The sequence below is a fragment of the Ailuropoda melanoleuca genome, chromosome 6 (genome assembly GCF_002007445.2).
Source record: "Ailuropoda melanoleuca isolate Jingjing chromosome 6, ASM200744v2, whole genome shotgun sequence".
NCBI lineage: Eukaryota > Metazoa > Chordata > Mammalia > Carnivora > Ursidae > Ailuropoda > Ailuropoda melanoleuca.
In genome coordinates this window covers 79,186,667-79,213,711 of record NC_048223.1, presented here as the reverse complement: position 1 = coordinate 79,213,711, position 27,045 = coordinate 79,186,667, and the positions used below count along the sequence as shown (strand labels likewise).

Here is a 27,045-nt window from a genome sequence, read left to right as displayed (position 1 = left end):
ATCTGTGGACAAAAGTGAGCATGGTGTAGGGAGGCCAAAAAGAGGAAGAGTTGGGCCACTGGGATGCAGTGAAAGCCAGTGACTCCAACAGAGACACAACAATCTCTCATGGGACCTTGGGCCTAATGGAGAGAGACACCTGCTCTGTGCTCAGCACCTGGCCAGGCCCCAGGGACTTCTGGGAGAGGCTCCGAGAAGCTGCCTTCAGCACCAACACTTCTGTTTCACTTTCCTTCTCCCTACTGTGGATTTCAACTCTCTGTCCGTAGGGCTTTGCTCAGGAGCAGGAGATAAAACGTCCCTGTCTATCTTTGATTTCAGATGGTTTCCATGCAAAAGCAAGGCAATGAAGGCATACCAAAATTGCCCCCAAAGAACAGTACTCTGAAAGCATTTACTTGAGACACAAGATGCCATGCTGCTAAAAATGGAGAAATATAAAATCCTCCCCTCTACCTCCGACGAATGTGGCAAACTGTGAAATCAGGAAGAAGACTGAAAAACAAACAGACTGCAAATTTTTGGCTTCTGGAGTTGTTTCCAAACACATCACCCAAGCATCTCCCAAAAAATAAATTAATTTAAAATTTTTTCCTCCCTTCAAAATTTACTATAAAGCAACTGAAAATAGAATCTGAATATGTCTGTAGACAAGAAACATCTGTGTGAAAACAGAAAAGAACAATAAAACACTAACATATTCAGGTAATTAGAAATATCCAGAAAATAAACTGACATTTTTAGTGTTCTGAACGTTTGGCACGGCAAAGAACTTTCAATATATATTAACTTATCACCTATTTAAGTGCATGTATATGTGGTTTACAATATTTATTTATAGGCATACCGTGGCTTTATATAAAGTATATATTCCTTAAAACAGTATAGAGTAAATGTTAAAAATTGCAATCAATTTAGAGGTAGTTTCTAATAACCTCCTACATGTTTGCGACTGTGCTAGACTGGCATAACAGAAGGTACAAAAGATACGCACACTGTGCTTCAGAACAAGGTAGCAGTAGGAAAGAACTCGACTAGGCATAAAACAATTAAGTAAACCAAGCAAGCCACTAGGCAGTGCTCCTTTATGGAATAGACACACACACACACACACACAATACAATGGCAGCTAAGACCAGGAAAATCTCATTTAAACTACACATAGATTTGTGGAGCACCTCAATATGTTTGCTGAGAAAAGCTAGTTTTTATTTCCCATAAGCCCTCATAGGAGCAGGTGGATTCCGAGAGAAGGACGCAGAGAACACTGTGCACAGTGACAGGGAGCATGAGCTCAGATCACACCCTTGCCTTCCCCAGCAATACTATCTGATGGAGATGCCCAGGCCGGCGATCAGGGCGGCCGGAGGTTTTGCCATCATAAGTAATCCGGGGGTAAATCCTTTGGAAAAACAAATACACAACCCAGAATCTCTCCTTTCTGCCAATGCACAGATTCAAGTTATTACATTTTTTTTTTTAAGGCAGAGGTCCCTTCCCTGCTTTTCCAGAGGACCATATTGAAGCAATAAGAAAAAAAAAAAATGGACCACCTTTCANAGTAGGAAAGAACTCGACTAGGCATAAAACAATTAAGTAAACCAAGCAAGCCACTAGGCAATGCTCCTTTATGGAATAGACACACACACACACACACAATACAATGGCAGCTAAGACCAGGAAAATCTCATTTAAACTACACATAGATTTGTGGAGCACCTCAATATGTTTGCTGAGAAAAGCTAGTTTTTATTTCCCATAAGCCCTCATAGGAGCAGGTGGATTCCGAGAGAAGGACGCAGAGAACACTGTGCACAGTGACAGGGAGCATGAGCTCAGATCACACCCTTGCCTTCCCCAGCAATACTATCTGATGGAGATGCCCAGGCCGGCGATCAGGGCGGCCGGAGGTTTTGCCATCATAAGTAATCCGGGGGTAAATCCTTTGGAAAAACAAATACACAACCCAGAATCTCTCCTTTCTGCCAATGCACAGATTCAAGTTATTACATTTTTTTTTTTAAGGCAGAGGTCCCTTCCCTGCTTTTCCAGAGGACCATATTGAAGCAATAAGAAAAAAAAAAAATGGACCACCTTTCACGATGGATCTTCCAAAATGCTCTGTTGTTCCCAGTTCATTCTTTTGACGAGTATTGGCTGAGCCTCTGCTATAAACTAGGCCCTGGGGATACGGGGGCAATAAAAACAGGCAAGTGCCTACCCTCATGGAGCTGACATCTCAGTAGATGAGGGGCTGCTTCATCCTGACAAAACCTGGCTTCCCAAAGCTCCTATTCCATATCTTTATCCTAGGCTGCCATTGTTGTGTGTGTGTCAGTCCAAAAACATAGACACAGAAGAAGGAAACTAAAGGAAACCAGGGAGTTGGGTCCTCATGCCAGTGTCAGGAGCGGGGCTGCGTAGTGTGGCCCTGGAAGGAGGCGATCCTCAGACCCCAAATAACATCCAACTTTCAGTTTAAGGTCAGGAATAAAAAAGATTTCCAGAAGGTACATATACTCAGAAGTTCCTCTAATACATCACGCCTTCCTCTCCCTCCTTCCTTCCTCCTCCTCTCCCTTTCCCTCCTTTTCTGGGACACACACAGCTTCCACCCCATCAGAAAAAAAGAATATTTCAAAGATACACACACACACACAATATATAAACTATACAAAACTACACAAATACACAACTACACATGATAGGAAACCCAGGCAGGCCCACACAAAGGCATGCATCACATATTTTCAAGGACATGCTGACACCCACAAACATACCTATTACCTTCTCTCACCTACAACAGAATGGCCACAAATATAAGCCAAAGTACACATGTCAAAACACTTCCTAACACAGGCTGTGATTCTCGGGCCAGCTGTCCCTGGAGCTGCTCTCCCCACTGCGTCTATAAGGTTCTGAACATTACACAGTTGGTAGCCAACTTCATATACATGCCTGTAAACAAGAGGGCTCAGCTTTAAATAATTATGTCAAAGAAATGACAACCGTGTTCTTTGCCAGAACAGGGATGAATAATTACAAAGCCAGGACATAATTAAGCAATTCTGACTGTCGGATTCTTGAACTGCCTGATGTGTAGGGCTGGCATGCCCGCCATGCATACCCTCCTGGACAGGCCTCGCGCCCCTTTGATTTATGTTCCCTGATGTGGCAAGGGGGATCATGGTCTGGCCATCACAGAAGCCCTTCTTTGGGGGCCTCCCCACCTTCTCTGCATCCAGCTTGGTGCTCTCGGCATTGACAATGGCATGATTCCATGGCCAATATTTGCAAAAGATACAGCTTTTCTTTAAAATTCCAGGAAATGAGGGAAGCCTAGTTGTCGTAGATCCATTAACTCACAAGACAAACACACCAGTCTAGAAGAGTCCATTGTAGAATTAGCTATCACTTCCCTAATGAATGATGGCATCTTTCTATAGGACAATCAGAGCTCAGACAGAAAGCAGCTTTTAAACAACAAAAGCCAAAAGGCGGCAATGGAAGGGAAACGTGTCATCACAACAGAAGGCTAGAGCGAACTCGTGCTCAGGCGCCAGGGCCTGCCAGGTACCAAATCAAACCTTTGTGACATAGGGGGTTTATGAGTTTCTGGATGATTTTGCATCTGCGTCAGCCGAGAACACCCAGACTGCCTGTCCCCTACCTCCAAGGCGAGAGCTGTGATTGGAGAGGCATTTTCCATTCTCCCAAATACTTTATGTCAGGAATAAAATGAAAACAGCTCCCCAAATCACGGCCCCCTCCATCATCCATCAGAGCATTCTGCTGAACGAGCACAACAGGGCCTCTGCTGCCTGAGAAAGGACAGAAGCCAACTTGCCATTCTGACTCTGTGATGAGAAATAGGTCTTCAGCAAGTGTGCTCGGCACAACGTCGGCAATTCACGGGGAGGAAATTGCTCTCCACTTAGAAGCCGACTCCGAGTGTACACAGACCTCCCAGAACGTACATATGTATACACACACGGAGACAGAGAGCGTGTATACACACCTGCACAGGAACAAACAGACGTCTGCACACACTGCGCGCAGGCGAGAACCAGCCTTTTTAGCGCCAATTTATTAATTCAGCAAGAAGCTCCTTTGGCCTCCCGCTATCCGCAAGAGAAGTACCAATGCGTATCTCTGAAAACAGGCCGGGGGGAGTTGCCTGGCATTCGAGAGAAGCATGAGTGGGCCGTGCAAGCAGGAGCACAGCGAAGTCAGTCCTGTGCGCTCGAAGCATCAGGGCGCAGATAGAGCACTTAACCGGAAGCCCGGGCCCCCGCGTTCTGCCCCGGGCTCTGCCTCCGCTAGACCAGGCGGGGCGGGGCAAGGGGGGTGAGGGGGGCTGCCTCCGGAAACTACACCCTCACCCGGTTCCTTCACCCATCAAGTGACAGCACAGACCAGCTGATTTCAGAAGGCCTCTCCAGTTTGGAAATCATGTGACTCTCCGAAAAGATAACAGCTGAAGATCCCCATGCTCTGTCAGAGTGTTTTTTGTCTCTCCTCAAATAATTAATGGGTATTTTTAAGCTTAACACCATTAGTAAAGATGTGGGAGTCAATCACACAAACACAAGCTAATTCTATAATTGATTAGAAACTAATCTGGAGCTTTGAAAAGCATTTCTGATGATGCTGTTCGTGACTCAGGGAGCCGGCTACTACCAGACTTTAAGGAGCCATTCCTGCCTGCTTTCAAAGGCCGGGTGGGGTTTCAGACCCGGCTGCCATCTCGACCCCAAGAGAGAAGTTCAGCTTTTACCTGTTTTCTTCCTTTAGGCCTTCTTAGGAGGCTTTTATCTGCAACAGAGAAATGCACGGGAAAACGGGTGGCTCACTTGCTCCAGGGGTAAGATCGGAGTCGAAGGGTGTGGCTCTGTGGTCAGACACACCGGTCCAGCCCCAGTCCCAGCTCTTACTAGCCGGGTTGCACAGTTAACACCTCCAGGCCTCAGTTACCCCACCTGCAGAGTCAGCCAGTGCTCCCTTCCTCCTACATTGCAGGGTTGTGTGAGGACTCACAGATTAGAGTACAAAGAGCCTTAGGGCAGTGATGAGCACACATGGTGGGTATTGTATGAGTGCTTCTTCCGATTTCCTGGGACAATGTAGTGCTTCCCCTGTCAAGAACAGGGGGAGCCGGAGAAATACGGATCTGTCCTATAACATGCATGCATACATGAAGGTGGAAAATGTGGAATGGACAGGAACCCAAGATATTATAAACAGTTCATTTGTTGTCCTTTGTTGATGTCGGCTGCCTCTGGAATCTTTTAAACAAAAAAAAAAAAAAAAAGGGAGGCCAAGAAATAAATTCTTTCATTTGTACAAAATTACAAAAGCTGGAATAACTAAAGGCAGTCATGAGCAATACATCAAATGTGTGCCTCGATAAGGAAAACTGTTAACACTTTAATAGCTATGAAACGAATCACTCAATTAATTTCCCACATGCTGAAACAGGTAACTATACATTTATCTGCCAGTATTATACCCTCCATATCATATATTTCCACAACTGTTAGCAATTTTATTCAGCATAACGGGAAATAAGTTGCACCTCATGGAATCAGGAGAAAAAAAAATGGCCTGAGGTCTGCTGCCAGCGGAGCAGCTTGATGGAAGAGGTTTCGTTTTTCTGTTTTGGTTCTGTTTGTTTTTTTCTCTTTCCCTCTTAATCATTTCCAATGCATGTGCAAGGCACTCTAAGTCAATAAGCAAGGACAAACCAGACCTCCAGGATTTCTGGGCCAGTGTTTTCAACACACAAGCTAGGGTCCTACAGGAAGTGACTAGGTAGCTCCACGGGGCCTTGGGGAAGTGAGGGACCTCAAAAGGGGTCATCAAGGGTCATGTGGTCCATTCTCCAGCCTTGGGCCTCATAGAAGAACCCCAGCTCCTCCCAAAGAGATAATGTTTCACATCCTTAAAAATCTCCTTGAATCTGAATCCAAGACTCAAAGCCACATATCCCTTGCCTCATCAATGCTGTCATTAAGATGACACCATATTCACTTCCATGACCTGGATGCAGACTCAGCAAATAAAGGAAAGGTCAGTAAAACTATTCCCAGGAGCTGGGGAGCTGCATGTGGGGATATGCTAGTCCCAGGTCACATTGTCAGAAAAAATGACCTTTCTCACTAATAATATCTCCAAGAGCTCTTGAGCCCTCATACCTTGTGAACAGAAGAAAATCACTCTCCCCTACCTTCACTATGGCCCCAAGAAAGGAGAGCTCCCTGTGGGTCACGAAACGAATGCTACCCACATGAGGAAAAGTAAATGCCCCAACCTTACTTCTTTCTCCTTTCTCGGCAACAGACCTGCAGAGGCCCCACCTTGTAAAAGAAACATCTTCAAGGAGACCTGAAATCTTCCCCCCAGAACATCACCATTGGGCTGTGTATGGTGCTGCTTTATTGATAAAAGAGCCACCTGGGTGAAATCACCTTACAAATAAGGTGCCCTTAGATGGATCACAGGAAGATCCAATTTATTCCCAGTCCTACGTCTTGTTAGGCCAACAGTGTACCCACGGATACAACCCTGGTTGCAGATCTCTCCTGCGTTCCAAACACAGAAGAACATCCTCTACGTGCAAAGAATAATCAGTGAGACAAGACATAAACCCCTTATGATGACCAGAAAGTAGGCGCCTTACCTTGGGCTTCACCACTTTCATGAACGACCCTCTGAGCAAAGCTTCCTCTCGTTCTTGTCTGGTTACTTTCCGGGCATAGAAACTTCAAATTGGGCAGCTTGTGCAGAACAAAGCATCTGAAAGAAAACAGTCAGAGACAACTCAGGAGGGTAGGTGATGGCACCAAGTTCCATGCAATTTGGCTCATGCTCAGGGATCTACGTCATGAGGTCTTCAGAAGTTTAGATCTTGGCTGCTGCTTCTCTTTTCTTTCACGAAGAATGAATAATCACTCTTTGCAGAAATCTAAATAATATTTTACACATACAACTAATCCTTAAAAATGTACACTATTGATTGTTCTTGATTCAAATGTAGACACACACACACACACACACACACACACCTGATGAGGCAGGAAGATTCTATCAGTGTACCCATCCCCCCACAACTGCCCTTCCTTTCTAGAAATGGGCCTGGCTTCTTTGCTATGCAGAAAGTTCTCAGGGAAACTAACCTACCACCTAATTGTACCATTTATGTCATTGCCATTCCTATGGGTCATCTGTGTAACTCTCATTTCTGAGATATAAGCACATCTTTGGGAAGCTTGGCTGGCTCAGTCAGCAGAGCATGTGATTCTTGATTTCGGGGTTGTAAGTTTAAGCCACCACAATGGATGTAGAGATTACTTAAAAATAAAATCTTTAAAACAAAACAAAACACATCTTCAATTTGAAACTAAGACAAGAGGCACTGACTGGCCAACCAGGACAATAAACTAGAGGCTGTAATAACATAGATGACTTTGAGATAGAAGGAAGGAGTGCACATAACTGAGAAATGTTTCCTTGAAGAATTGAACAGGCGACTTGAGGATTTTCTCATCATCCCTGAGTTACTTCCACACTGGCACTATGAAGATTATTTTTACCAAGGTGAAACAAGAAGAATCAGTTTATAGGAGATATTCATTTAATAGCTTAACAAATACTAATACAGATTCCCCCAGAAAGAGTCTTTGGTGTCCATCATGGCCTCCATGGATAAGCTAATGGCTGCTTGTGTGACGAACTGTCCTCAAGCAGGTATATTTGGAATTGATGAGAAGATCCACGTGGCCATGGGATAGGTACATAAACATTTAATACATACATAAAAGGTATAGACACCTGCCTATACGTCTTCTTCAGGGACAGTTACCAACCCAGATGCTTTCCATCGAGCCCCATACTTGATCACTCAAAGGAGCCATTGTTTAGACCCTGTCCTGCTTGGGAAGAAGAGGTAAGTATCCAATGTCAAGAGTAATAGATTATCTCCATAGGACTCTGTCATTTCCTTCCTGCATTCAGCCTCTTCAGTACTCACTCATCTTTCAAATCCCAACCCACATGAACTTTTCTTCTGCATCTCCAGAACACGTTGTCTCCCTTCTCTGCACTCCCAGGATACTCTGTGAGCACCATACCATCTAACATCTGGTTGTTTTTAATCATTTTATTGGTGTTCAGTTGATGTCCTCACCTATGAGCTTCTTAAAGGCAGGGACTTTTTTTTCTCGCCCTCATATTATCTCAAAAAGTAGTATTAGAATGGACTCGATAAAATACTAGTTTGTTTAAGTTGTATGAATATTTCTTGAGCACCTACCATGTGCCAGGCCCTAGGTATACAGAGGTGATTATAACATGATTTCTGCTCTTAAAGGGGTTCTTGATATAATGGGGAAGATAGACTCACACAGAAAAATTAGAAACCCCACAGCTAAGTGCCGAGATTGGGGTTATGCACAAAGTAATTCTGGGGAGCACAGAGAAAGGGACCTAACATTACTCACTGAATGAGTGAAAACTAATGGCTGGAGGAGAAAGAGGAGAAACAAGAAATCTCAAGTCATCTTCAAAGAACCAAACCCTAAAGCAATCCTAAGCCCTGAGCTTGTTCTCAGTGCAAATGTTACCTGGGGGTATTTAGCATGACCCCCTCCTCACGGGAGCCTTGGGTTTCCAAGGCCGGCTCCCACCTTCATAAGATGGTCTCACATCACCAGGTGGCCTCCATATACTTGCCCAAAGATTTGGTTGATTATTGAAATGCCAGAGAAAACAGCATAGAGGCTTCTAGTCGAAATACTCCTTAAAGAAAATAAGCAGTTCTTTTGAGGTATACTTTTCTTCCCCATAAGTGGCCACCCCAACATCTGAGGTCCTGGAAATTTGACTATCGACTTCCGGCTTCCTCCCTGTTCTCAATCTATGATCTTCTTTCCAATCTCTCCCTGAGCCTCTCCCTTTCCTTTACAAATGCCCTCTAAACTTATCCAAAATCAGAAAGTTTCCACGAAGCCTCAAATGAACTTCTATCCTCCAGTAGAACTCCCACTGGCCTCAGTCAGTGTCAGAGAAAACTTCCATCTTCTGCGTGTAGCAGAAAAGTCTTGATGACAACAGATTCTTTCAAATAAAGACATGTACAGATGGAAACAATATGTCAGGAGTGACGCTCAGAGAAGTAAAGACACCCACTAAGTGTAGGGTGGGAAAAGATGAATATTCAGGTGAAGAAAACATCAGTATTAGAAAATCAGCCAATGTTTAATGATGGAATGAAAGATGTCTTCACGGGGCTGGCAGGAACCATGATGACAACAGACAGCACGTTGTCATTTTGCCCCACTTTGGATCACAGCCCTGAAATCAAAGGAGAGAGAGAGAGGTGCTGGCTTTTAAGCTAGTTAAAAATTTTCGATGACAAAGAGCTGCTGTTTTCAGAGCACTCATCTTATACAGTCGAAGAAACAGCCCATGAAATAGGCTGCCAGTCATCCCTGAAACTAGGGCTGACTTGACTCCCATCCTGACGGCCAGCCTGGGGTTTCCTAGGTGGTGAGTGCTTGGAGAGGTTTGAGGGACACTAGGAAGGCTTGCCCCCAAATAATTCAGCCTGAGACTCAGCCCAGGGTCCAAAGTTCCTCCCTGAGAGATGGCTTCATACATTCACTCACACAACCAATAATTAGTGAGCTGCTACCACCTGTCATAAACTGTGCCAGGTGCAGAGAATAAGGCAAGGCTCGAAACAGACAAGGTCCCTGCTCTCAAGGAGCTTATATTCCAGCACAGTCACTCTCAAACTTAAGAGGGCACCAGCATCCCCTGGACGGCTTGTGGAAACACAGACCACAGGACCCCACCCCCAGAATTTCTGATTCCCTAGAGAGTAGGGCCTGGAATGTACATTTCCAATAAGTTCTCAGGATGGTTGATGCCACGGATCATGTTGCAAACCACTGTCCAGTGAAAATAACACCATGGCGAATAATAGCTTTGGAATTATGAGGTTGGTGGGGTGGTGGAGAATCTCCATCCCAATTCTGCTCATGGTCTGCCCTACCCCAGTGTCTGTGGTACACAGCGCCCAGAAGGCAGCCACATCCACCAAATCTCCTTGCCCCCGGGTGGTTTGGAACTAGCTCCAAACATTACTGCCAAGTGATAAGTCAGTGGGCTTTCTGCCCGCCTGTCCCATCCCAGTCTAGGGAGATCTATTTCCCTTTGTTCTAGGTCATGTCAGGGTGTCAAAAGCTGCAGCTTCAATCCCGAGTATAATACAAGTTTGCCATAAAAATACAACTGAGGATTCCCAAAGCCACAGAATAAAGGCTTTTACAATATCAATTCGACCCTTGTAAATTTAATCCAGGGTTATTTGTTGCACCAAAATCTCTTTACCGTGATGTATTACTTAGTTACTGGGGTTATCACAGCCGTATCCTAAAGTTGCATAGTACATAAAACATTTCAGTTAACAAAGCGGGAAGGTTAACTCCCCCAGATAACCTGCAATCACAAGGGCTAGTCCAGATGACATGCCTCTGTCAGCTTCCACGAGCTATTGATGGTTCAATCAGTTTGTTTTGAAGGTAAAGTACAACAAAAGGGCAGTAAACTTATTCAGACTGTCAACAGGGGCTATCGGGAATGGGGCTTGCAGGTAAGTAATTCTGGGTGTTTTAAGGCTATTATCAAACAGCAATGGTTGAAGGAAGAGACAGCTACTAATAACACAGAAGGCAGCCATCATAAACCACTTTATGGCAGAAACCCCCGTCTATAAATCCTGTGACACCCGGAGACAGCTTCAGATTTATAAAACTGCTTGTTAAGCCAGGGCACTGCTTAATGAAAAGAGATCGGTCTAAGTTCTGAGTCTCATGTCCCCAGTTCCAGAGGGCAACTCCAATTTTCCTGACCTTCCCAAGGTGGCCAGGCAAAAGCCCTGGGGCTGGGGGCGGGAAGTCAGGGACACTCTTGGCTGTGATGTGGAAGGTGAGGTTATCAAGAAGAAAATCAGGGCTCCTGGGAAGGTGTGTAAAGACCCATTTGTTTCTGTCTGAAAGCAGATTCTCAAAAAGTGAGACCCACACACAGAGCTTTTTGGGTTCTCTCTCTTTTCATATTCAATGGTCCATTTTCTTACAGGACTCCTCTAAGGAGACACCCAAAACTGGCAGAGGGAGAAAAGGAAGAGTGGAAAGTCTTTTTTGTTTTTTTGTTTTTTTGCTCCCAAATCAATTTTCTCTGCCTGAATCCCAAAGCTCTGGCATTTTTCATCTAGACTTCAAAGGGAGAGGAGGATGCTCTTTGCTCCTGCTCAAACTGCTACCTTGGGGGGGGGGTGCTAGCTGCTCCCCGTAATACCACACAATCCCAGAAACACCCGGACAGCTCTCCATTGTTTGCTCCTGGGATTGGCCACCATGTTTCTTTCTCTGAGGAGACTCTATCTAAAGAAATACCAAGTGTCCAGATCCTAAGGGAATCAGAATGCAAGGTCACCCGGAGTTTTTTCCTACCTCTTTCCATTTATGGCCATATAGAATGCCCATCCTTCGCATGAGCTTTTGGTGCCTCCCTGCTCCTGTGCATGGGGGTGGTGGGGAGACACGGTGCAAGCTTCTGATGCTCTACCAGGGGCCCCTGAAGTCAGCAACGGGTGACCCAGGAACTTTGTCTCAATCTTTCACAAAACCTAACAGAATAGAGTGAGCACGCCAGCAAGACATCAAGCTTCTCTGCTTTTGACTGGATTACATCAACCCCGTTTGGTAACACCGGTTACCTCATGCTGATCAAAAGCACTCATCAACAGCTAAATGTGTCTAATTTTAAAAAGTTAACAATGGCTTAAATGTAGCTTATTAAGGAAACCAAAGCTTATTAAAGAGACAAAAGGGGCAGAAAATTAATCAGAGGAGAGGTCCTCATAATAAAAAGCTTGGGGACTATCGGGGCAGAGGAAAGGGTCTAGACTCTGGGCTTATTTTGCTGTGTGATCTTGGTTCAGTCTCCGCCACCATCCTGAGCTTTGGTTTCCCCATCTGCACACTGAAGAGAACAGGCTCGCTGATGCCTACGTCTCTCTCATGCAAGCTTTCGCCTGCTTGAATTCTGTGTGCCTCAAAGTTAATTTCCAACAAACACATCCATAGCCTCCTTTCTTATTACTCCAATTTCCTTATATAACCACCCCCTCACACCTCCAGGTAAAGGAGGGCTGTGAGAAAAAGTCAATAAAGACCAAAGAGTAATGAACAAACACTGTGAGTGGAATAACTCCAGATACTCAGAGAGATGACAATGATCTCACTCTAATGAGCCGAGGTGAGCTCACCTACAGCATTAATGAATGCCTGACAACTGGCAAAGGCCAGCTGATTTTCCTCACAGTTCACCGGCAGCATGTTTGAAGTCTCCATGCAAACAATACACCCACAGGACAGAGCAAGGCCCTCTACAGAGGGTAACCAGCAATTACTCTGTGGGCTTCTGTCACTTTGATCTCTGGGTCGTGACCTTTGCTTTCTTGTGATCTTCAAAGCCCAGATTGTAGATTAGCTGGAGAATGCTAGCTGGGTTATGTAAGCCACAAGTTTTACAGCTCCTATTTGGCTGGGAAATGGTGGCAGCCCAGGACGGCCAACAGTCTGCGGAGGGTCCCTCCCTCCTTCCCTTTGGCTGAGTGCTACAGACACTGGGCAGGCCTCGGGCTGCTCTCTGTGAGGGAACAAAGAAAGGGTGTCACGTTTTAAATAATTTAAAGTTGTGAGAAATACAGAGGGGCCTACTGAGGAGGCGGGAGGAAGGAGAGGCCAAGCAGCGATTGGAGTGGCAGGAGAGAATGAATGGCAAAGAGTTTCGTGACAGAAATACAGCTAAGAGACCATGAGACCAAACCCCTTATTTGACAAGCCAGGTCTAGCTCTTTGCGAACTGTTGACTTTCATTCCATTGTCTTTCCTGCAGGAAGAAGAAAGAAAAGAACTGCGAAGGAAGACAAGAAACAGACCACTCTGGGCACCCAGGTCTCACACTTGACTCATTGTTTGGCTAGTGTTGAAGTCCATAGCAGACCTCAGTGGTTTCTTAGTAGGACGGTGGGCCTCCCAAGCCAACCAAGCTCTGCCACACCACTCTCTTCCCACCCAAATCCTGAAGGCTGCTTGTTATCACATTCGCCTTCATTCAACATTCATCCCAAAATAGTAGCACAGTGTGTACACACAGCAAAGCACGGGCAGGTTTAAGCTCCTACAATAACAAGGCAATGGACATTTCTCAGCCATGAGCCATGATGAATGGCAAAGAAAAAATCCAGGCCTGGTTCACTCCTGCCCCAGCAGGACCAGGGCACCGCTCAACAACTCGGTAGTATGTTCATGCCCGCATACAGATTTAATGAGCCCGTTTTACTATGGGGATATGTGCCAAGAAAATCCAACTGCGTGCACAGGGGGTAAGGAAGGAAGGAAGAGGGGTGACTTGGGGGATGGGAAGAAGGCATCATCAGAAAGCGAAGCATCTGTGAAGCCATTTCCAATAACTCCATAAATCTAGTCACTTCCCACTTCTGCTCCAGTGGTTGGCCACAACGTGACCTAAAAGTGGGCTGACCTCTCTGAAATCAACACCTCCCGTAGAAATGAAACAGACGTACTTGTTTTGATGTATGGCTGGGTGACATATTATAAATATTACATCACATAACCACAGAGGATGCCAATCAATAAGAAATTTTTTCAGACAGCACTAAATGAGCCATGGGTTCTTGCTTCTGAATACACTCCTTTAAGGCTCCTACTATTGCTTAAATGATTAATAGAAGACATATTGTCAGAAAATGTACTTAAAGTGAAAAACAGTAAACTGTAGAAATATCATTCATTTTTTAAGCAATTTTCTAGTGAAAATGTCACATAAATTTACATAGAGGCCCTACTATTAGGCTCTGGGTAACAGCTAGGAGGAAGGCAGACCTCATGTTTCGTGGATGAAGGGCCAGAAAAATATTTTACCAAAAGGAAAAAAAAAAAAAAAAAAGAAGAAGTGGCTGCATTACTTTGTAGAAACACAAACACTAGAAGAACCCTGGATTCAAAAGTCTTATTGTAAAACCCTAAAATTTCTTAGGGGCAAATGAAGCACAAACTCCAGGATGAACAAAGCAGAGCTGCTTACAAACCAGAGAAGAGAACTACATCACATATCCACTTATCTCATCCAAATGGAAGTGTGAGAGTGCTTGTCAAGCAGAAATAAAAAATAAAAAATAAAACGAATAAAAAATTAAGACTTGCTAGAGAACAGACCTACCATTGCACTCAACTATCATATGCCGTGCAGTGAATGTGTAACTGGATGGGCTCACATTTAATGTTCCTTCCAGTGTTCTTAGCTCCTATTTCTCTCAGAACATGAGCATCTTGCCACTGTTGGGGGTGACTTATGGATTTTCTGGGGTAATTTTGACTAGATGTGATTTCAGCTGTGTGTGGCCCTTAGAATCCAGCTCCCCCTGGTAGATTTGCCATAGTGCAGGAACAAACAACCTTCCCAGCCCCATCCCTCAACCCCAACAGATCTGGGGTAGCGAGGGCAGCCTTAGTGGGCACCAGCACCAGCCCATGAGTAAATCACTCCTTTAGAACCAAGCCCTCCCTGAAGGATCAGGACCCAATGACCAGCACTTGGATTGAGTCCGAAGGATAGTCCCTTGCTTGTTAACTGTGTTTGTGGACAAATGGATCTGATTCCAAATAGGAAGTGGGCATCTGAGATGCCCAGAGGGCCATACATTTCTCTATAAGCACTCAGCTTCTCAGAAGAAAATAATTTTCAAGCTGGCTCCAGCAAACATTTATCTGGCCCCGATTCCCTGGCCAGTGTTACCTTGGATATTGGAGAGTCTTCAAAGAGCAAGAAGATGCAGCCTTACCTACTAGAAGCCATCCTCTAGATATGGACATATATGAAGTAGTGAGAGAAAGATACAAGATGGAGTATATAAAACGGCATGAGTTAGTAAAGGAGGAACGGTAACAGCTTGGAAGTGGAGTATTTCAGAATGCTAGAGCTAACGGGAATTTTCAACACTACCTAGTCCCATAGTCAGGTGAGCATCCAAATCACCTGTTGACTTTTTTGTTGCATTTGCCACTAAGTTATCAAAATGCCTTAGATGATTCAGAAGTACAGCCTTGCTGAAGGGTCACTAATCTAGACTATCCTCCCCATTTTAAAGCTGGACCCCACCTCAGATCTTCTGATTGGACCCTTTTATGGGTCTTAGTATTTTTACTGATGTGAACAGTTACAATAACGAAGAAGAATAGTATTAGCTTTTCTTCCTTTTGCAAACTTATAAGCCTTCTATTTGAGACTGAATAGAATATGATGCAATTGAAGATTTTCATCATTCTACTTCTCTCATTCTAGGAAGAAAAGACAACAAAAACGTGCCTACAGTTTTGCTTACATACAGCTCCACGAATGAATGAATGAACATGTGTCTCAATGTGTGTGCAAACACACACATACACAAAGACACATATATATGGATATGTGCAGGCATATCCATATATAAAATTTATTGGGCTATTTTATTTTTTTCAAGATTTTTATTTATTTATTTGAGAGAGAGAGAACATGAGAGGGGTAGAGTCAGAGGGAGAAGCAGACTCCCCGCCGAGCAGGGAGCCCTATGCAGGACTTGATCCCGGGACTCCAGGATCATGACCTGAGCCGAAGGCAGTTCCTTAACCAACTGAGCCACCCAGGCTCCCTTATTGGGCTATTTTAAAGAATTAAACACATGGGGCACCTGAGTGTTTCAGTCAGGTAAGTGTTCAACTCTTGATTTCAGCTCAGGTCATGATCTCAGGGTCATTGGATAGAGCCCTGCATCAGGCTCTCCATTCAGGGGGAGTCTGCTTGAGATTCTCTTTCTCCTTCTCTCTCTCTGCCCCCCTCCCTGCTTGTGTGTGCTCTCTCTCTGGTAAAATAAATAAATCTTTCTTAAAAAGAATTAAACACAGAAATCTAAAGAAAAGAGTCAAAAACAAATGAAAATTTCCTAAATCGTGCTTTGTTTACTAAAAATGTTGACTGAAAGAATTTCTTGGACTTGTTTGACAGTTCCAAGACACAAATTGCTGCAAGAAGATAAAATATGTTTTAAGAGACCCCTTCATATCTGAAATCAGGCTGTTAAATGCTTCAGAGTTGATAAGAGTGTTAAAAGAAGCAAATTAAGTTCTAAGTGATTAAGCAACTTACGGGGTTGATTTAGAAATGTGCGACTCTTCACCTGCTGGATATTAATCATATTTCCCCAACAGAATTGACATTCAAATCTGTAGGATCACATCCAAATGAAAATCTTCATAATGGGGAAAGACTTACTACATTTTGTTAAAAGTAGGGTTAGAGTTTTATTCTAAGATAGTTTAAAAATAGTCTCAGACCCCTACAAAATTAATCAAGAATTCTAGAAAATGAGGTTAAAGGTACACAATATTTCCCAATAAGGAAATATAGCAGAATTCTTGATGTAGTTTTATGTGTCTACATCTATGTATTTTAAAAATATACAATGTTCAATAGCCTTCAGTATTTCTTACAGCTTTGCCTTTATACAACATGAACTCCCCCGACTTCATTCTTTCATGGGTCACCACAAATTTTTATAGGAGTCCCAAGAGAACCAGTTTCTTTCAAACCATTATCTTCTTTCCCTAATCCTTCCAAATTTATCGTCCAGTGGGCTTACCTGCCTTACATTTCCATCCTTCTTTCCTCTCCCCTTCCCACACTGATCCACACAGGATGTTAATGACAGCTTATATGATAATGAAGAGAGAGGCTATGCACATGAAAAGATCATCTAAAAACATTTGCAAAACAACAACCAAGAAGGAGGGCACACAGAATTCAAAATGAAGAAAGAAAATATAAAATGAGTTTAGTAAAATGGGTATGATCAAGGAGACTCCCTAAGAGATGTGAGTTTGGGTCAGGTATTTCAAAGCAGATGGTTTAGTAGCAGAGAGGGGGAAGAAAACCATTTCTCCTTTGAGCCCATCAAAGCGGTTGGTGGACAGTGAGGCGCAGCTTAATGGAATGAAGTTATGGACCTTCGAGGACTTCCTTTTGGGGTCTTACATAAGCTCCCTAACTTTAGTGGGAAGTGTTCTCTCTCTAAAAGGCAACTCTGAGGCTGACCACAGGAAAATCTTACAACACAGAGCAGGGGTAAACCAAATATGGCCCATGGGTCAAATCTGGCCTGCTCCTTGTTTTTGTAAGTAAAGTTTTATTGAAACATAGCAGGGGCACCTGAGTGGCTCACTCAGTTAAGCGTCTGCCTTCGGCTCAGGTCATGATCTCAGGGTCCTGGGATCAAGCCCCACGTCGGGCTCTCTGCACAACAAGGATCCTGCTTCTCCCTCTGCCTGCCCCTCTGCCTGTTTCTGTGCTCCCTCACTCTCTGTCAAATAAATAAATAAAATCTAAAAAAAAAAAAAAAGAAAGAAACATAGCCTTGCTTATTCATTTACGAATTGTTTATGGCTACTTCTGCACTATAACAGCAGAGTTGAATAGCTGTGACATAGACCATATGACCTTCAAAGCCTAAAAATATCTATTACCCAGCTATTTACAAAAAAAGTTTATCAACCTCCCACCTAGACCACTTAGCAGCTTTTCATGTTTCTTGGCTCCTGTGACCTTGAAGAAGGGAAACGATGGCTATAGTTTATCAAAAGTATTATCACGGAAAGCCCACTGATACTTAACCGAACACCTACTATGCATCCCATAATACCATCCCCCAAAAAGGTGTTATTTCTCCATTTCCCACCATGTTTCAACCCCTAGATACTCACCTGTATCTCTTGTAGTCTTCCTCATCCTTTTCCAAGCTGACCAGCTCATTGGGACATGCCACATTACCCAGCAGGCTGAGGTACTCCAAAGCTGGTGTCACTTCTGCCAGGTGATCAAGGAGACACTCCAAGTCAGTGATGTGACAAAGGTTAAGGATTCGGGTCCAGGGAGACAAAAGGCCTCCTAAGAAACATAGACTACTAACTATCAGGCACAGCACAACACCTGACAAGTCCAGTCTGCTCCCAGGAGATGACGTGGGGAAGGGTCAGAATCAACTTAGTTGTGAGGTATCCGGCATGGCTAGTTTTTCAGTCCTGCTGGAGACACAGCCCAACTTTTCTCTGGGCAAGTAAGAATGAATCTAGATCACCTGAGAGAGAATGAATGAACTTGTTTATCGCACTTTTCTTTCCTATATAGTTGTTTCCAAGTGGTACTTCTAAATCCATAAAACTGATTTTTGGGGTTTTTTGTTTGTTTGTTTTTAGTAATGAAAGCAAGAAATTATTTCCAATGCCCTCATTAAAAATAGATTCCCCTTTTCTCCTTTGGGGCTAATTTGTCATTAAAACATACCAGAATGGCACAGATGCAAGCAGGGATTGGCATCCTCTTACGATCTGAGGACCTGGGGTGGAGCTAAGCATTGCTCAGTAGCCTCACTGGTGACAATAAAGCACTGAATTAGGGGAAAAGGAAAACAAAGCTAGGAGAAGACAAATGGAGTAAGTTAGGATACATTTAGTCAAGCCTGGCAGGTCAAAATGTATTTAAGGACGAGAATGTGTTGTGAAATCAATATTCCATGGAGGGGAGAATGAAAGAAAATTCCAAGGAAGAGCATGGTGGGGAGATTATGCCATGATCCATTCCCTCAATGGGATCCACTGTTCCATCAAGGCAAACAATGAGACCCCCCCACACACACCAAATAAGTCAAGAATCATAGATTCAGTTACAGGTATCGGTAAGGACTTAATGACAACCTAGCTGTCACATCAATACACATAGACTCCTGTCTTGAACTACATGCAGATCAACTGAGCCCTAGGCAAAGCGATGACTAGACAGGCCATGAGCAGAGGCCATGACTACCAGAAACTTATGGGAGAGAGGTGTCACCCAATATCAGCACATGGAATGGGGTCTTTGCAGGGAGTGACGGCACAGCAACTAGGGGCTAAGCATAGAAGGGTGAATGCCGCATATAAGAGTCAAAGACTCGAATGCAGTGTCCAGGAGCGAGGTCTACTTGGCCTAGGAGAGGAAGGTAAAACCAAAGAAAAGGGATGCCCTTACTCTATCAGGATGTTATCTAACCACTGGATGTTACCCCCATTTCCTCAGATTTCATTTCAACTTGTCAGTTGAACACCAAATCCAAACAGTGTTAAAATCCATTCCCTAATGTATGTGCCAAGGGGTCACCAAAAATAGCTAATTCTATCGCAGACAACCATAAGAAAGAGACTTTCCCCTGGGACAGAATCTTCTGCAAATTCCTTCCCACTGACCCAATTTAACAGCTGGGGGTCTCAAAGAATAAGGCATTCTTCTCTTCCACATGACAACACTTCAGATAGGTGAGGCTCACATGTCTTCCTTAAATCTTATATCCTCCAAACTAAGTTCTGTTGATCATTCTTTACACACGGGCTCTGCAAACATCCTATGCGAGAACAAGTGCTACCCCGTGGGAGTGAGATTTAAGACAAGGAGAGGGACAGCGCCAGCAAAAGAGGGAAACACTAGGGCAAGGGGGTCAAAAGAGCTCACCCACCAAGGGTTTCCATTTGCCAATGTCATCCCCATTTCCTAAACAAGGCAGGAAAGGGACATGGAAGTTATCAGTCCTTCCGATCTTGAACAAATAACATCCAGGAAAACCACAATGGACCACTGGAGTGAGAAGAGACGGGAGCACTTGGAGAAGACAAGAGAGAAGGTGCTACCAGGGCGTGAAGGTTGGAAGGACACATGGGTGAGTGGCCAGGAGTCAAAACATTAAAGCATTTCATCACCGAAGACAAAACATACAGAGTACTTTTTAAAATACAGTTCAATCATCAAACTCTTTAAGAAAATAATTTACATAAAACCAATTAAAATGACAATGAACAATTTCATGGAAAACTTGGCTTTTCCAGCAGGTCCTAACTCTATATGCTTCTCAGTCATCGCTACATTAGAAAAAGGGTAGCTATTAGCATTGCCTTAGACCCTGGCAAAGGCACCTCATGGGGCCCTTCGCTTTAGAGTGACTTCCTTGAAATGTCTTAAGTCTCTGTCTGGTATCCAGGAATCACCAGGGACCAAAGTGTGGTTCAACTGGGGTACCCCATGCCTGGACTTGGACCTACATGGGCCTCAGTCCCAGTCCTGGTTTCTCCCCTTCAGGGTTTGTCCAGCCCTCCACCCCTCACAGGGCACACATCAGATGTTCCAAGGAGCAGAAGGACTCATGCCTATCAGGCTATCCTGAAGCCTCAAGGCCAGGCCCTATTGCCAGAGGGGCAGCCAGACAAGCCGATCACCTCCACTGGCCAGTGCAGTATTTCTTTTGAGGGATGGTGAGACAGTGGGTTGCCAAAATGGTGTGGATGTATTGACCTGGGGTGATTCAAATTATTTATGTAGACAGTGGCCCTAGAGAACCTAGGGGAATCCCTTTCCACTATGGACAAAGAAGTCCAACCAAAACCTATGGCTCTTGTGGGGGCAAACTCTTAAACGTTGGTTATTTTGCATTTACCCCATGACGGTGGCAATGTGAAGGAATGGAACTCAAAACTGGCAAGATTTTTAAGTTGAGGAAATACTGGGCAACTAAGCTGGACTGAACCAGTTCTTTCTCAACTTTAAGTGAGCAGTGATGGAAAGCGTTACATGCCACTATTCAGGGAAGCAGGCCTCATATGTAAACTTACCACAGAGCTAATAAAGCTTGTGTGAGAGGGCTTCTTGCTTACATGGGGCTGTTGCAGGGATAGTACAGTCACATGGTCACATATTTTTTGTAAAATTTGCAGAAGTAGGTTATTTAAACTGCAGTCAATTAAAATCGGTGTCTCTCTCCACTATAGTGTGTGCGTGTGTGTGTGTGTGTGGTGTATAATTTATATAATTATATAATAAAGTTATAAAAGAATTGGCAGGAAAAAAACAGAAAAAACATTTTTATATAGGCATGTCCAATATAAAAAATTGTTACTTTTCGAAGTATTTTTATACTTGTGTTGTCAACTTAAACGTTTTTAATTTGCTTTGATATATTTTTATTCCAAGTTAGCATTCATCTTCAAGCCTAATTTTGCATTCATAATCATGTAGTCTTTGCCTTTAAGAGGGCATCCCCAAATTACGTAAGTTTCACACTCACCAAAATCTGGATCTGACCCTAAGCAGAAGGTTGCAGAGATGCAGACTCATTCAAATGTCTTGGTCATGGAAATTTCTTGGGCAAAGGGTCTACAGTCCTCAAGAAGTTTCAGCCATCATGTGCCAATGAACCCAAGGAATGGAGCCTGTGTCATTTAGGGTATTCTGAGTGGCAGAAGCTACCCTACTTCTTCAGGCCTTTCAAGTACCTGCTAAAGGATCACCTGGACTAAGTCAGGTGGTCTCCCCCAAACCCACACTAGTCAGAAATCACTAGAACCTACTCTGTGGATATTCTGGACCAGAACTTCATCATCATGTTGATACCACCACTGGAGGATAAAAGACGAGAAGGAGTGTTAAGTGGTTTCTTGGTCACCGGGGTCAGCAAAGACAAACAGAGCCCTGCCTTACCTGGTTGGGAGCTCTGAGATAGAATCTGTCACATCCCTTTTTTGGAGTTGCACAGAAAATGAACCAGAGGCAATCAGCACGGGGAACTTGGTGTCCCTGACTAATGAAGACCAGGGCGGTAGAGATACTTTCAGGGATTCTCCTAAGGGTGATATTCGTTTCCCCCATTTTTAAGATGTGAAGCTATCTGGCACAGTTTCAACTTTCTTCAGCTGGATTCTAGCATACACCTGGCTTCCCTCATCAAGTCTTCTCTAGAGTACTTGACATTTATATTTTTTTCACAAAAAGTTGCCATTGCCGAGTCCAGCTGTCATAGATACGCTTGCCAAGGGAGACGTTTTGCAGAGGACCCAAGATAAAGCAACATCTTGGCTTGAAAGCTGGGAGCATGAAGGAGGAGGGGAGTCTTCTGGTGTCATGTCCAGTTGCACAGTTCTGAAGCTGTTGCCCAGGTGAATATGGGCATGAACCCTCCCTCTGTGCTCAGGCCCAGGTCAAAGGGCAGCATCTATACCACCTGGGAGAATTTCAACCCGTGCTTATCCCAGTATAGGATTTCTGAACACTAACTACATGTTCTGCACAATATATTCTCATTTTGAGTCACACACACATCAGAAATATTGCATCCAAACAGTAAGTTAGGAAATGGGGGGGTCAAAAGTCACATAGTCAGTAAATGGAAAAGTCTACATTCAAACCTAGGTTCTAAAGAAATTCCATTTCTAGGAGACAAGTGACTCATGATTTCCTAACACAAAAAGGAATTTAAAATACTGAAACATGAGGAGTCCTACATGCTTTTACGGGAGACCATGGGTTCTGTCCTCCAGCTATGTTCTGTACCTCAGCTACTTTCAGTTCGGGCTTATTCATTTAAAGCATTGAGACTTCCGCTATCAGCAAAGGTACCAAGAAGTTGTAAAGATTTTGGGCATTAACAAAATTATGTCCCATGTACACATTATGCCATTTAAAGCTGTCAACAATACTCTGAAGTGTCTATCACCCATTTTACAGATGAAGAAACTGATGCCTCAGACAAGGTTCAGAGAATTCCCTGAGTAAAACAGTAAGTTGCTGTGGGAAATCTAGTCTGGCCTTGAGCTCAGCTCACTGGTCTCCTTACCACAGCCCAGCTGTACAACACACCACACTATCCGTTCTTCCTGTTGGTACTACAGTGCATACTGTCTCTTCCTGTGTGTACTGAAGCAAACAGGGAGACAGAAAACAAAGGAATTAAGTGTGATGGAAAATGAAGTCAGCTTCTCGCCCTTCTCCCACCCAACCCGAAAGGAAGAATGGGGGAGAATCATTTGATTGTGCAAAGTATCTATATTTTCCTGACATCTCAGGTATTCTATGATTTGGGATTGGGTATTCAGACATGATACGGCTGAGACCATTACCAAATACCCAACCCTACTGGAGAAGAGCCAAGGATAGTGTGAGTATGCACATGGGTGTCTGTGTATGAGAGAGAGAGAGATAATATGAGGTTGGGGAGGATAAGGTCAACTCCGTGGCCAGTGACTACCAGGCCAGTCTAAATGAACCAAAGGAAGAAGAGTAAGATAAGCTATGAACCAAGAGATGAAGAGGTCACATGGGAAGTCCAGGCTTTAAAGTACACCAGGCCAAGACACCAGTGCTGAGAGCACAACGGAAGTGGAACGAAGGGTCAGCAGAACAAAGATGGGAGGTCAAGTAGGAGGTATGCAGCCTGGAAGTGCAGCATTGGTAGGCTGAGAAGAATTTGCCAGATGCTGGGTTTGGGCTCTGCAATCCCTCTCATGAGCTCCATGAGCAGCTGGGAGCAGGCCTGGTGTGGGCGGGGCACAGGCAGGTGACTCCTCCTACATCTTAGTTCCTCTTAAGCAGTGATCTCCCCTCCCTTGCTTGTTTCAGGGTCTGGGGTTAGGAATTAACATGCCTGAGTTCTAGACTGAGCATTCCCACTGACCATCTATGTGAGTTCAAAAAGTTCATACTCCCCAGTTTTTTTCATAAAAAATGAGAGTATTCACCCATGGTACTCAACTTGGAATGACAAGAAGGTAACATGAAATTATAAAAGTCAAAGAAGCACTCTAAATCTATACTCTGGGCTTGGTTATAATGTGGCCCAAGTGAAATCAAGTAAGCCTACATAATTCTCTAGGATGATAATAGTAATAATAATGACTATTAGGTAGAAATTAGAATAACCCTCACAACGACTGATGGGGTGGATACCATTATAGTCCCAATTTTGCAGAGGAAAGCAAAGCACTGAGATGGTGAGGAACTAGCCCAAGGACACACAGCCAGTGGCAGAGCCAGGATACAAGCCCCCAGGAAGCCTGGCTTCAGAGCCCATTGGTAACCACTATATGACACGATCTCCTTCCAAAGGACAAAAGGAGCCCATAATCCACATTCACAGGGTCCACTAACAGAGCACTGGACAGACAAGCCTAACTGAGGGTAAAACCAATATGGAAAACTCTACATATGCAAAAACCAAAACCAAAAAAACAAAAACACCAAAAATTAAAACTAAAACAAACTTTACAAAAGAACTTCAGGTAGAACCCCATTTAATAGTAAGCTTTCTAATATAGTTAAAGTAAGATTTCATTTCCAAGAAAGAACTAATATATTTACCTTTGTAGAAGGCCAACAGTTACTTGATTCTAGGTCTCCCTTTATTACAAATATGAAATAAATTCTTAGGGAGCCACGACATCAAGGTCCGTGGGTAGGACTGTTACAGGAATGAGGCATGCCTCTTTGTACACACACCTGTATAGTTCCCTATCACACTGGCTCTACATTTGGTATGTGACTTGCTTTGGCCATAGGGCAGCAACACCCAAGATGCAAACAGGGCTTGAAAAGAACTTGTACAATCGGGCTTTGCTCTTAGAACATCTGCTCCCTGTGGAGAGTCCTGTGCTAGCCTTCTGCAGGCATGTTGTCCAGCCAACAACCAAGACCAACTTCCAGACAGATGAGTGAGGCCATCTTAGACCATCCAATCCCAGCCAGGCCTCCAGAAAACTGTAGCTGCCGAAGGACCCAAAGCAAGATCCACAGAGGAACCATCCAGTTGAGCCCTGCCCAGACAGCTGACATACAGAATTATAAACAAATAACACAGTTGCTGTTCTAAGCCACTAGCTTTTGAGGTAGGTTATTATGCAGCAAGGCTGATGGAGCCCAAATCCAAGGCATTTCATGGAGTAGCAATAGCTATTTGGTACACACTGTCAAAGACTCTGCAGTTCTTTCACAAGACAATAGGAGAGTCAGTTGGCTGAAAAGGTGGAGTCAGAAATATTAGGTTAAGAGAATGCCATACGGTGTTACTTCTGCTTTTACCTGGTTTTCATTCTCTGACTTCCGGGTCAAGTATGTGGGGAAAGTGAGCCATTCTTCATGATCACACCGGAAGACCAGAGGAGAGAGAAATCATGTTGCATCCTGAAATAGCCAACTAGTATCTTTTTTATCGACTGCTAATAAATTACTCTCCATCAGCACAGCAATATACCTGGCCAGCTTTACAGCTACACATTGCCTTCTGCTTCAGTTCCTCCCCCACCGCTATCGTTTCTCCCTCAGCATTACCACCACAGATTGGAGAGGCTGAGGAATAGAAAGGGAACAGGACTCAACCAAAGACAAAGAAAATCCCTCAGCTCTGTAAAGTCAAGAAGCCTGCTAATCTCTCGTGATGGCAACACTGAGAATACAACCATCCTCCAGCCCAATTTATTCCTTTAGAAATGAGAAACATATATATAATGGAATATTACTCAGGCATCAAAAAGAATGAAATCTTGCCATTTGTAACAATATGGATGGACCTAGAGACTATTATGCTACGCGAAATAAGTCAGTCAGAGAAAGACAAATACCATATGATTCCACTCATACGTGGAATTTAAGAAACAAAACAAATGAGCATGGAGGGGGGAAAAAAGAGAGGCAAACCAAGAAACAGACTCAAGTATAGAGAACAAATGGATGGTTACTGGAGAGTTGGGCAGGGGGATGGGTGAAACAGGTGATGGGAATTAAGGAGTGCACTTGTGATGAGCACTGGGTGTTGTAAGTGATGAATCACTGAATTCTACACCTGAAACTAACATTGCACTGTATGTAAATGAGCTGGAATTTAAATAAAAACTTGAAGGAAGAAAAAGGGAAAAAAATGAGAAACTTCCTACACAGCAAAGGAAACTATTAAAAAAAATGAAAAGGCAACCTACTGAATGAGAGAAAATGACTGCAAATCATACAGTTAATACGGAATTTCCAAAATATATGAAGAACTGGGACACCTGGGTGGCTCAGTCAGTTAAGTCAGTTGACTTTTGATTTGACCTTAGGGTTGTGAGATCAATCCCCTCATCGGGCTCTGCACCCAGTGGGGAATCTGCTTGAGGATTCTCTTGCCCTCTCCCTCTGTCTCTCCCCCCTGCTATTGCTCTCTCAAAAAAAAAAAATAGTAAAAATAAAATAAATGAAAAACTCACATAAGTCAATAGCAAAAAACAATCTGATTTAAAAATGGGCAAAAGATCTGAATAGACATTTTTTCAAAGAGGACATACAGGCAGCCAATAGACACATGAAAAGATGCTCAACATATTATATCATGCATACATTCATATATATATATAGTCATAAAAAAGAATAAAATTTTGTCATTGCCACAACATGCATGAACCTTGAGGTCATTATGCTAAGTGACATAAGTCAGAGAAAAACAAATACCAGATGATCTCTCTTTCACGTGGAATCTTTTTAAAAAAAAATCCAGAATGAATTTCTGTGCATTTTCAGCATATTCTGTGCCATTATGAAAATGAGCCCTTGAAAATGGGAGATAATAATGCTCAGCAATTTCACATGAAGAATGAACCTTACTTATTAGTCTAACCTAATGAGACTAATCAGGTATTCTGTCAATCACCAATATTTACATCAATGCTTACTCCATGTCTCCTCAAATGTCAGTGGTAACAGAGGAAAGCAATACTATAAGCTACCTATTTTGGACACTTAGGTATCCAACAAGTACTTTTCATTGACTGATTATTATACAAATCAGAGGTTGATTAAAAAAAATCACCCATGAGTTCATCTGCAAACTGGGATTATGTGAAATGATGTTCCTTCACAGTTGGCGTGCTCTTCTTTTAATTGTTTTTCCTAGGCTTGTGCTGAAATGAGCTTACATTTCTTGGTACGCACCAATTAATGCAACAGAGAACTGGCCAGGAAGTGTGCTGAGGGGGAGAAGGAATTGAGTCTGGGATTACCATTTGTACAGCATTTGCCAGACAAAGTCCTTGTGGTTGGTGTGTG

General features: G+C 43.6%; 1 protein-coding gene across 1 annotated transcript in view; it reads right to left on the bottom strand.

Moving 5' to 3' along the window:
- Positions 1-27,045, bottom strand: part of LRMDA (leucine rich melanocyte differentiation associated) — a 1,020,960-nt gene that overhangs the window by 419,760 nt on the left and 574,155 nt on the right. Inside the window, 3 exon segments of the mRNA XM_034663692.1 lie at positions 6,680-6,755; positions 6,757-6,795; positions 17,886-18,025. Coding sequence (XP_034519583.1) covers positions 6,680-6,755; positions 6,757-6,795; positions 17,886-18,025 — 255 coding nt within the window.